The sequence below is a fragment of the Bos indicus genome, chromosome X (genome assembly GCF_029378745.1).
Source record: "Bos indicus isolate NIAB-ARS_2022 breed Sahiwal x Tharparkar chromosome X, NIAB-ARS_B.indTharparkar_mat_pri_1.0, whole genome shotgun sequence".
NCBI lineage: Eukaryota > Metazoa > Chordata > Mammalia > Artiodactyla > Bovidae > Bos > Bos indicus.
In genome coordinates, this window is record NC_091789.1 from 96,359,153 (window position 1) to 96,371,493 (window position 12,341).

Genomic DNA, 12,341 nt, shown 5'->3' on the forward strand with positions numbered 1-12,341 from the left:
GAAGCCCATTTATTGAGCAACAGCAACTAAATACATATTCTTCTGAAGTGAATATGGAAGTTCAACCACATATGCCAGTTAAAAACCTTACTAAGTTCAAAAGGACTGAAATCACACAAAATATATTTCCTGACCAAAAAATAATTAGAATAAAGATTAACTATGGAAAGTGACCTGGAAAATCACAAACTGCTTGTAAATTGAACAAAACTTCAAATTAATTCAAGGATCAAAGGAGAAATAGAAAATACAATATATCAAAATTTTGAGGTGATGCCAAAGATTCACAGAGGGATATTTATAGCATTAAATGTTTGTATTAAAAAAGGGAAAAGGCCAATTATCATTTGAAGATTGATAATCCTCTTTAAGAAACTAGAATACAGCAAAATTTAACCTAAATCCAGCAAAAAAAAAAAAAGAATAACAAACATCTTGGCAGAAATCAATTAAATAGAAACCAGAAAATCAGTAGTACCAAAAAATTCAGTTGAAACCAGTGGCTGATACTGTGAATAGATTAATATGATAATAAACCTATAGCCTGATTGATTACAAAAGAGAGAGACAAAGAAGGAAGAGTGACACTAATTACCAATTTCAGTAATACCATAGGAGACAGCAGTACAGAGCTCTCAGATATTAAATGCACAGTGAAGGAAGATTTTAAAAATGTTATTCAAAATTTTTTGCATGGTTGGTCGTATTGGACTCTTTGTGACCCTGTGGACTCTAGCCCACCAGGCTCCTCTCTCCATGGGATTTTCCAGGCAAAAATACTGGAATGGGTTGCCATTTCCTCTTCCAGGAGATCTCCTGATCCAGGAATCGAACCTGCATCTCTTATGTCTCCTGAATTTGTAGGTGGTTCTTTACCACTGAGCCATCTGGGAAGACCCAAAATTTGTTGAATGTAAATCTAAAAGTGTGTTCTCACTACACACACACACACACACACACACACACACACACTTAAACAAAAAAACAAACAAAGAAAGGGACACAAAGACATTTTAGGATGGGTTGGGTATGTCTATTATCTTGATTCTGGTGATGATATTATCATTGTGTGCATATGCCCAAACTCATCAAATTGTACACAGTAAATATATATCATTTGTTGTATATCAATTATGCTTCAATAACTATTTAAGAAAGGAGAGCAGAAAAATGTTATCTAAAAAATTGATACTTAGATAAAATGAGAACATTTCTTGAAAAATACTGACTAACCAAGGTCACTCAAAAATAAATAAGGATGAATAACTTTATTAAGGAAGTTAATGTGCACGCATTGCTTCCGTCATGTCTGACTCTTTGCGTTTCTATGGACTATAGGCCTCCAGGCTTCTCTGTCCATGGGATTCTTCAGGCAAGAATAGTGGAGTGGGTTGCCAGGCCCTCCTTCAGGAGATCTACCTGTCCCAGGGATTGAGCCCGAGTATCTTACCTCTCTTGCATTGGCAGGCAGGTTCTTTACCGCTAGTACAACCTGGGAAGCCCCAAAGAAGATAATTCTTCTGCTTCATTTTATGAGGCCATTGTTACCCTGATACCAAACCAAACCAAAAAAGACAACACAAGAAAAGAAAACCACAGACCAATATTTTTATGAATATAGACACAAAGATTCTTAGTAAAATACTGCTGCTGCTGCTAAGTCGCTTCAGTCGTGTCTGACACTGCGCGACCCCATAGACAGCAGCCCACTAGGCTCCTCTGTCCCTGGGATTCTCCAGGCAAGAATACTGGAGTGGGTTGCCATTTCCTTCTCCAATGCATGAAAGTGAAAAGTGAAAGTGAAGTCGCTCAGTCGTGTCCGACTCCTAGCAACCTCAAGGACTGTAGCCTACCAGGTTCATCCGTCCATGGGATTTTCCAGGCAAGAGTACTGGAGTGGGGTGCCATTGCCTTCTCCAAGTAAAATACTAGCAAACCAAATTATATAGCATGCGGAAGTAGGATTCTTCCCAGGAATGCAACTTTGATTTAATATTAAGACTGAAATAAGTTAATCAGTCATCATCATCAGTTCAGTCTCTCAGTTGTGTCCAACTCTTTTCGATCCCATGAACCACAGGACTCCAGGCCTCCCTGTCCATCACCTAGTCCTGGAGTCCAAACAAACCCAAGGCCGTTGTGTCGATGATGCCATCCAACCATCTCATCCTCTGTTGTCCCCCTCTCCTCCTGCCCTCAATCTTTCCCAGCATCAGGGTCTTTTCCAACGTGTCAACTCTCTGCATCAGGTGACCAAAGTATTGGAGTTTCAGCTTCAGCATCAGTCCCTCCAATGAAAACCCAGGAATGATCTCCTTTAGAATGGACTGGTTGGATCTCCTTGCAGTCCCAGGGACTCTCAAGAGTCTTCTCCAACACCACAGTTCAAAAGCATCAATTCTTTGACACTCAGCTTTCTTTATACTCCAGCTCTCACAACCATACATTAATATACCACATCAACAGAATAAAGGACAAAAACCACATTATCATCTCAGTACCTACATAAATAGCATTGGACCAAATTCAGCGTCCCTTCAAGATATACAGACTCAAACTAGAAGTAAAAGGCAACAGTTTCAACCTGATGTAAAACATCTCTGAAAAACTCACAGCTATCATCGTACTTAATGATAAAAGGCAGAAGTACTGACTTCCCCTGAAAATCAGGAACAATACAAGGATATCATCTCTTACCACTTCTATTCCACATTGTTCTGGAGCTTCTGGACAGGGTAATTAAGCAAGGGAAAGAAATAAAATGAAGTTACATTGGAAAAGATGTAAAACTTTTCAATTTGCAGATGACATAATCTTCTGTATAGAAAATCCTTAAGAATCACCCTCTCCCCACAGAAACTATTAGACCCAATACAGGGGCTCAACAGGTTTACAGAATACAAGGTCATATACAAAGAGCAGATATATTTCTATACACAGTCAAGACTTGTACAATAAAAACTACAAAACATTGCTGGGTGAAATTAAAGACAGTCTAGATAAGTGGAAAGGCATCTCACATTTATGGATTGGAAGACTTACTATTGTGTTAAGATGGCAGTACTCCCCTACTAGAACCCCATCAAAATTCAAACTGTTCTTTCCCCCCAGAAATCAACAAACTGATCCTAGAATTGTAAGAATTGAAAGGGTCCTGGGATAGCCAAAACAGTGTGAAGAAAGAACAAGTACTTACACTTCCCAACTACAAAACCCACTTCAAAGCCAAAATAATCAAGACATTATATGGTGTTATAGCCACACCTTCCACGAAACAAACTCACTCAGAAGAACAATACAGATAGTGGAGTGCAGTTTATTACACCGGCGCACCCAAGGCAGAGTCTCCTCTTGGCGGAGGACCCAGACCAGTTTTTGTGAAAACCTTGTATACCCTAAGTGTATGTGCCCATATCCACTTCCCCAAATTCCCTGAAATTAGTCTGAACAAAGGAAAAGAAAGATATAATCAAACTTAACCCGTGATTCATATGCCTTAAGCCTAGGTAGTTAAAAGTGAACAATTATCAATAGGGCTGTGGTCATACCCCAATAAGCATAATAGAATTTATGATTCTCTTCAGTTACACAGATAATTAGGGTATTCTTTTAGGTGATGGAGAGTCTAGGTATGAGCCCTGGGGCTCTTCCACCCAGGGGCTCTGGTTTTCCAGTTGGTATGTCGTTTCCATAGATACTGGGCATATAGCTCAAAGTCCACAGTCCAGCGCAAGATGGAGTCCTGCTTTCAAGATGGAGCTGGTTCTGTCTGTTTCCTCCTTCAATGGTAGTGACATAAGGATTGTATATAGACAGATACCAGAATAGAATGGAGATGCAAGAAACAAAACCATATCTCTGTGGTCAATAGATTATTGTGAGTGGTGCAGAGGCCATTCAATGGCAAAGAATAATGTTTCAACAAATGGTCTTGGGATAACTGGATGTTCACAACCAAAAGAATCATTTTAGGCTTATACCTCACACTGTATATAACAATTAACTAAAAATTGATCAAAAACCTAAATATAAGAGTTAAAACTATAAAGCACTCAGAGGAAAACATAGATGTAAATGTTACTGTTGGATTAGGCAACGATTTCCTAGATATGCTACAAAAGTACAAGCACCAAAAGAAACAAAAGTAGACAATTTGGAATCATCAAAATGAAAACTTTTATCCTTCAAAGGACACTATCAAGAAAGTAAAACATCCTGGGCACCTACTGGATGCTGGCAAGGAGCCTTGAATCCCAGGTGGACCAGAAGAACACCCAAACAACCCTGTATGGTATGGGGAAGGGGGAAACGGGGAAGGAGATGTGCAGGCTAGGTGGGATCAGTGCTCCTGAGGTGCAGCTAGGGGAGGACAAGTTCCCACACCTGGAGAGGCACTCTTACCTCGAGGGGATCTGTGGGGATGGGGAAGGACCTTTGGGGTTATGGAGGAATGCACCTGGTGTTTCTGCCCCCACTCCCCCCATTCAACCTCCAGGAACCTGCTGAGGCCTGGGGCTTACTCCTCTGTACTCTGAAACTGGAGGCACTCTGGGGCCCCCTCCAGGCCACACTCAGCATAGGCCACACCCCTGCCTAAGCCCACCCTGCCTGAGCTCCACCACACCTAAGCCCTGCCCTTACAGCAAAGGTTTTTTCTACCTTTTTTTAAAAATTTCCCTATTTTGCTAGTGTAGCTGTGTCTTACCTTCCAGTGATTGTTTCATTTATATGTTTAATTTTTCTAATTTACCTGTTAGTTTTCTTATTTATTTTATTTTTTATTATTTGTCATTGTCTTCCACATTTCTTTTCTTTTCCTTTATTTTTTGGTGTGCCATACAGCTTGAAGGATCTTGATTCATGGGCTTGAGCTCCTGTGGTGGGAGGACCAAGTCCAAACTGCTGGATTAACAGAGACACTCAGACCTCACGGAATACTATTTGGAGTGAGGTCTCCTGGAGGGCCACATCTAAACACCTGGTCCTGGCTCTACTTAACTGCCTGCAAACTCCAGTGCTAAAATTCTCAGGCCAATCAATCAGTGAGAGAAGAACACAGTTCCGCCTAACAAAAAAAATAACTGATATGACAAAAAATATGTTACAGACAAAAGAGCAAGGTAAAAAGAAAACTAAAAGACCACATAAATGAAGAGGAAATAGGGAAACTACCTGGAAAAAAATTTAGTAAGGATATTAAAGATGATCCAAAATCTTGAAAATGCAATGGAGGTATGGATTTAAAAAAAAACAAGAAATGTTTGACAAAGATTTAGAAGAAATAAGGCACAAACAAACAAAGTTGAAAACACAATAACTGAAATGAAAAATACACTAGAAGAAATCAATATGAGACTCAATGAAGCAGGAGAACAAATAAGTGAGTTGTAAGACAGAATGGTGGAAATAACTGCTGAAGAGCAGAATAAAGAAAAAAGAATGAAAAATCATAATATCTATTTCTGTCATGACTGTCTTTCTGAGACACATTCTCCACTAAGGGTAACCTGGGACTACCTATCACCACAGGTTGTGGATGCATAAGAAAGATTGCACTGGAAGGAAAAAAATATAGTCTTCATGCCCCTTTCTCATCCTCCAGAGACCCTGCAGTTCCAGGACTCCACCTCAATGGCGGGAAAACCGCAACCTGCACTGCTGCTGCTAAGTCACTTCAGTCGTGTCCGACTCTGTGCGACCCCATAGACGGCAGCCCACCAGGCTCCCCTGTCCCTGGGATTCTCCAGGCAAGAACACTGGAGTGGGTTGCCATTTCCTTCTCCAATGCATGAGAGTGAAAAATGAAAGTGAAGTTGCTCAGTCGTGTCTGACTCTTAGCGACCCCATGGACTGTGTAGCCCACCAGGCTCCTCCATCCATGGGATTTTCCAGGCAAGAGTACTAGAGTGGGGTGCCATTGCCTTCTCCGGCAACCTGCACTGCACACGCCCAACTCAGTGAGCATGCGCAGTGTGTGCGTGCGCATCCGTTGCTGCGCATGCGCCTTGGTGCGCATACGCCTTCCTGAGCGATCTGTGAGGAGCGTTGGGCGTGAGACGGGTCTGTTTATTCAGTCCCGGTTCTTTCTCACTACTTGAGACTCACCAGGTAGGTTCACAGGTCTGTCCTGTCTGGAATTTAAGTGTGTGTGCGTGCGAGGGGGAGCCAGCAAGTTTCGCACGGGCTGGGCAGTGTGATCTAGGGCTTTTGAGGAGGAAGGCCCTCAAGGTAGTCATCTTTCTCCTCACAAGTGTTGCGACGCCATACTTCTTGCCTTGGTGGGCGGAGAGGAAGGGCAGTGGGCAGAGTAGGGCAGGCGGTAGGATGATGGTGGGGGGAGACTTGGGGGTGCTATTTGAGATATCTGGTTCATTGGGGCCCTGGAACTGACGACAGAGCACAGAATCGGGGGCCGGCAGTGGGACCTGGGCAGGGGGCGGGGTGGGCGATTAAGGAAAGGCCTAGAAACCGGACCGCAGTGGGGTTGTGACTGTATCGCGGGTTTTGTGGTAAGGTGCCAACAGAAAAGTGGACCGGTTGCTCTGTATGCAGCCTCACCTCAGCCCCAGACACAGAAAATCGCCATAGTCAGGCTGTAAAGACTGAGCCTTTCTTCGTGTTCCAACTGAATTCCAAGGGAGTTGGGGAAAATAGGTCTGGTGAATAGGAGTGTGACATGAGCAATAGTCCTGAGCTTTTGAATTCCTAGCAGTATTTCACTAAAGATCTTCATGATGGAGAATTCTGTTGTGAAATCAAACATGCTGACAAAAATTCAGCCTTCTTATATACCTTAAGGTGATTTCGCTACCAGCTTTGTAAAGACACAAATGGCTTTGCAAGCGACTGTATTTGGTGTAATTGAAATGCATGTACACTCATGCTTAACCAGAGTTTTCTTTTGAAAGTATTTTCACATTAAAAAAAAACAAGTCAACATAAGGTCATAAAAGTGATCAAATATAGCTGTACTCTTAAATACAATTTCTAAATCACAATATTCTGCTTTCAGGGAGAAATATGAGTGGGCAAGTGGCATCAACATTGGAACCTACAAAGCCAGATTGCTCCCAGGTGGATGAACCTGTGGTTGTGAGTAACCTTACCATTTGGTGTTTTCTATTAGCACAAGTTTATTTTTGAGAAAATGATGTTAAGTAGTACACATGCGGTGATAAAGGTCTTCCATGCTGATAAAGGGTGACACTTTGTCTTAGGAAGAAACATTGATCCAGATATATTATACTCCTGGATGTTGCCTGGATGATTATACTGTTAAATTCCCTGGAAATGTGCCCAGTGACTCCCTCCTCCTGCTAATTAACAACAGGCTGCATACTTCCATCCCAACATAGATTTAAATAACTTCCAAAGTCTTTCTGGGTAACTCTTATGGGAGCTAACGCTTCTCTGTGGGAAGAGTAACTTTATTAAAATGAAGTACATAGAATTGTGTTGAGAAAACGTTGTTAGGTTTACTTATGCTCAGATATATGTATGTATTATGTATATTTATGCTATTAGATGTGTTAACAACAAAAGTTTTTATTTGCATGCACACTCTACTAGGACCAGCAGCCCAGTGTTGAGCAACCTCACCAAGAGGAACCACCAGCTGAGATTCAGGATATCACACCTAGAAATGAGGAAGGAGAGGATCCAGTGAATCGTGATGAAGAAGAGGAGAAGGATCCCTTTGAAGGTAAAGTGTATCTGTGCGTCATGCCTTAAGACATAACCAGTAAGAAGAGGAAAGGAAACATTAGAAAAGGACTTCAGACAGTTCCTAAAAAACTGAGGAGAGTATACTTTGCAGGTTAGTGTGGTCGCTCAAATTTTCCCTTGTTTTCAAGACAAAGACAAAAGGGGCAACTAAGGTGTCTGAGGACAACCCTGGAAAAGGAAAATGGTAACAACATTCAGAAAATTCTGCTTTCCTTTTTCTCCAGCAAAACATTCCCGGAAGAATGCTCCTGAGGTTCTTATTCATCACATTTTTAGCATACTAACCTAAGGCTTTTAATTCATAACACCGAGGGAATGAAGATCATCATTCCCTTGTTTGTATTGTATGCTTTACAGCTGATTTGATGCATTTTTTTAAAGATTCTGGCCTGGAAGCTGATCTCCAGCTATTTGCTGAGGCAAAGACTGGGGATGAAGGTGGAGATGGTCCTGATGTCAGGGAGGAGTTTGCATCAAATACAGAGCCTGTTGAAATGCCAGAAGCAGGTATGTCATCCATTCAGAAAGTAATTTATGTGGTTTCTGTTTTTCAGAATATTATATCTTTACTAATATAGAGGGAACATTACTATTATTTTAATAACAGAGTTCACATATTCTTTGAAAAATAGTTCAGACCCCAGATGCCTGAGTGCCTGACTTATAGACTTTCAGATAACGAAGCAGACAGGATCAAAGCCATATCGAATTGAAAACAGGAAACAGTTTTCTTCTCTTGAGTATAAGTACTTTAAGCAACAGCTAATAATTTTCAGGCTCTTTTATAATTTGTGCTTGTAGCAAATATGGAATGCATTTGTAATAAATATCAGTTTATATCAAATATGCTTAGGCATCCAAGTAGGTTCTAGTACCAGCTTTAGCATAATGTGTGTGATTCTATGAAATCCCTTAACTTCTAAACTCAACTTTACTCATGTAAGTTGTGAATTCAGAACAGATACACGAAGATGCTGATTTTTCAGTGCTAATTTTTGCATTCTCTGATTCTCTTTGATGGAGTGCATACAAGAATACTCTGTTTTGTATGATGTATTTATCATAAAATATCATCTTGAGTCAAATTATAACAGGGGAATTGAGATTTCATTTTCTGACGGGGGACACATGTACACCGTGGCTGATTCATGTCAATGTATGGCAAAACCCACCAGACTATCTTAATTAGCCTCCAGTTAAAATCAATTAATTAATTTTTTATAAAAGAAAATGAGCCAACATTCTGCTTGATGTATGTTAAATTCTCTCAAATTCTGAATTCTCTAGCTCTTTAAAAAATAGTTGCATTTTAAATCGTTTCCCCTGGGAAGCATGAAATGACTGGATAACAAAATGGCCAAAGATAGTCTAGTTTCCTGTTTCTGTGGCTGATCAAGTTGAGAGAGTGCATTTAGTCAGTGATATTCAAGGCAGGTGCGAGTAAGATACATATGCTAAGCACACTACCTGCCCCTACGTTTGGTCTTTTTTTTGAGGAGGGGGGAGGTTGCTTATTTTAATTGGAGGATCATTATTTTAATATACTATGAAGGTTTTGCCATATACCCACTCTCACTCTTAAAGAAGTAATAAAAATCTGAGCCTCATGATATAATGATCTCTAACCGTATCAAGTATGTTATTTTTCTTCTTTGATACATGAGTTTAAAAAGTTTTGAAGGCGAAAAATGGTAACTCTAGTTCTTCCCGCGTAATCAACTTAGTATCTTTCACATACCTGTTTTCCAACTTGCTGACAATAAATTGCATGGTTCTGATTTTAAAGGAGGAACTTCATAGTTAGGGAAGAATTTACTGTGTATTAGCCTTCTAAATATTTTCACTTTACATTTTATTCCCTTCCCTTTGAACAATTAGATGAAAATACAACTTTCAGACGACTTTCAAGTAAATACAGAACATGATTAAAATGTTCTCATAGAGAAATCTTAGCCCTAAATATGTGTGGTATTTAAAAAGAAAAATACATAAATTACAAGGTACATAAATATAAAATCCTACATCCAACATAAAAGGTAAGAAAAAGAGCAACCGAATAAACCTAAGGGAAAAAGAAAACGATACTTATTAAAAGACAGGTATGAAGTGTTAGGAAGAGGAAAATAAACTCAACTAATAAAGACAATGTGCTAGTTTACATAATTTTTAATATATATATATATATATATACACACACATTTTTTAATATTCTTTTCCATTGTGATTTATCACAGGAGATTGGACATTAGTTCCCTGTGCTATATAGTAGGACCTTGTTGTTTATCCATTCTGAATGTAATAGTTTGTATCTGCCAACCCCAAACTGCCAGTCCATTCCTCTAGTTTACATCATTGTGAAGCAAATGGACAAAGCCCAAGTACACATAATTAGAAATATGAACAAGACACTAACAGTTAGTATATTACAGAATTAAAACAGTATAATCTGGAACTCAAATATTTTCAGAATATTGATGAAATGGCTAGTAGGGTAGAAAAACATATTATTTAACATACCCCACAGTAACTAAATAACTAAACATCACAAATACCGTGGATGAACTTTTGAAATTGGACAGAGTTTTCTCTCAAAAGCCATTACCATTTAGAAACCAAAAAAATCTGCTTTTCCAGATTTTCTTTCTCTCTTCCTACTTGCTTTTCTCTCTCACTCATACTCCCTCTTGCTCTCCCTTTTCTTCTCTCCTCTTTCTTTTTTTTGGTATGGCTGTGAGAAACAGACCTATTTCTGCTTCACATTTTGATGTCACCATGTCACCAGTGATACTAATGACTTAAAATTAGTGTCACATATAATGTATTATACCAACTGGAATGCTTTCCAGGGTGAAAAGAAACGTTTAGAATTACATGAGGGCCACAAGTAAAAAAGGGGACAAATGTTTAACCGACTTAAAACCACCATATCGGGGATAAATTAGAACAAATGAAAATGTCTACACTTTTCCACAGTAGAGAAGAAACAAATGTAATACTGGCCATTTTATTTACTTCACATAAGCAGTAACAGAGAGAACAACTGTTTAGCTATCCTATATTCGGAATATTATTTCAAACCAATGCATTTAAATGATACTTTTTTGGGATTTTTTGTTTCAGTTTTTGTGTATTTTGTTCTCCTTAGGGTGCTTTTTGTTGTTAGATATTTTACTGAATGTGTACACAGTTTTGCCTTCTACTGAAAACTACCTTCTGATAGGTTCCATTGATTTCATTTGTTCTGAACTCAGTGTCCTTCTTCTCTTGTATAACTAGGAAGAGTAGTGTGTTTTTAAAAATACTGGTAATGTGCCTGGAAAGTCTATAAAATCTCTATAGAGGATTAACTGAAGGTAAGCCAAAGGGTCGCCCTTAGTGTTCCTGTTTTAGTCCATTTTATAAAACTACAACTGCAGTGAACTTTGTATACCTCTCCTGTCATCGAAATAAAGTTCTGCTAAGTAACTTTTTTCATGTTTATATTATAGGTGAAGGGCAGCCATTTGCTTGAAAGAAGATAAACTGAAACCATCTATGCTGCTCTTATGTTCTGTATTTGACTATTAAAGTTCGGTCAATAAAGTTTTGTTTTCTTCCTGCACATTTTTTGTTAAATTTATCCCCGGGTATTTAATGTTATTGAAAATTGATGGTTTGTGATTTTTATTGTCTAGTTGAGGCTGTCTGTAGAGATAGAATGTCTATATATAGATTTTCTGTCCAACAATTCCTCTAAATATGCATATTAATTCCACAAATTTAGATCTAGATTATTTTTGCTTTTCAAAATATACTATTATATTTGAATATCAACACTTTCTACTGGCTTAAACCTTAAACCTGTCCTCATTTTGCAGCATTGAACAAACCTGGCCAGAATAGTCTTGACTAAAGCAGGTGCTAATCGGCATTTATCCGAATAGGAAATGAAAAATCTTCTTCTCCATTTCAACCTGTTTACGTTGCTTTTTTGTAGATATACTTTATCAGAGTAAGTTCCATTCTATTCCTAGTTTGCTGTCTTAAATATAGATTAATTATCATCAAACACTTATACTGCATCAATTGGGATGATCATAGAATTGTTTTCCCTCCATTTTTCTATTAATGTGGTGAATTGCATTGGTAACCTTATACATTTAAACCACCCTTGCACTTCTAGGGTTAAAAAAATTGGGTCATAACATATTCTCTAGGTGTAATCTACATGTTAATGCATATACATACATATATATACCCACACATAAAAAATTCATAAAAGCCTTTGGTCTTCTCTTGAATAAATGGGTAATCAAAATGTGCCACCCAAATCTCATACGCTGTCCCTGATTTAATCATTGACAGAGAAACATTTTAAAACCTTAATGTATTGTCCTATAGAGAAATGGAATGCCAAAGCCATTGTTAAAGGTTGTAGGGAGACAGGAAAAGAACTGCTGTCAAATTGCATGGCAAATGGCACAGCATATCTTTCACACATCTCTGACTTGCCTTCCAAGGTTTTTTGGGTGCAGGGAGAGAACAACCACAAACATCTTTTCTTCTCCATGACATCCTCCATTGGCTTGATAGTCACCAGATCTCAGAAGCCCTCCAGTTGGCTGTGAGTGCGTGTA

At 38.9% G+C, this 12,341-nt stretch overlaps 1 protein-coding gene across 1 annotated transcript; it reads left to right on the forward strand.

Moving 5' to 3' along the window:
* Nucleotides 1-5,980: 5,980 nt before the first annotated feature.
* Nucleotides 5,981-11,324, forward strand: LOC139181251 (X antigen family member 5-like). The gene is made up of 5 exons (XM_070784158.1): nucleotides 5,981-6,108; nucleotides 7,013-7,092; nucleotides 7,570-7,702; nucleotides 8,107-8,232; nucleotides 11,214-11,324. The coding sequence occupies exons 2-5, from the start codon at nucleotides 7,021-7,023 to the stop codon at nucleotides 11,234-11,236; spliced, it is 354 nt and encodes a 117-aa protein (XP_070640259.1). The 5' UTR covers nucleotides 5,981-6,108; nucleotides 7,013-7,020; the 3' UTR covers nucleotides 11,237-11,324.
* The last annotated feature ends 1,017 nt before the right edge of the window (nucleotides 11,325-12,341 follow it).

Coding starts and splice junctions, on each gene's coding strand:
- LOC139181251 (XM_070784158.1), top strand. CDS start 7,021: ATGAGTGGGCAAGTGGCATCAACATTGGAACCTACAAAGCCAGATTGC. Junction 7,703..8,106: donor GGAGAAGGATCCCTTTGAAG/GTAAAGTGTATC, acceptor ATTTTTTTAAAG/ATTCTGGCCTGGAAGCTGAT. Junction 8,233..11,213: donor TGTTGAAATGCCAGAAGCAG/GTATGTCATCCA, acceptor TTTATATTATAG/GTGAAGGGCAGCCATTTGCT.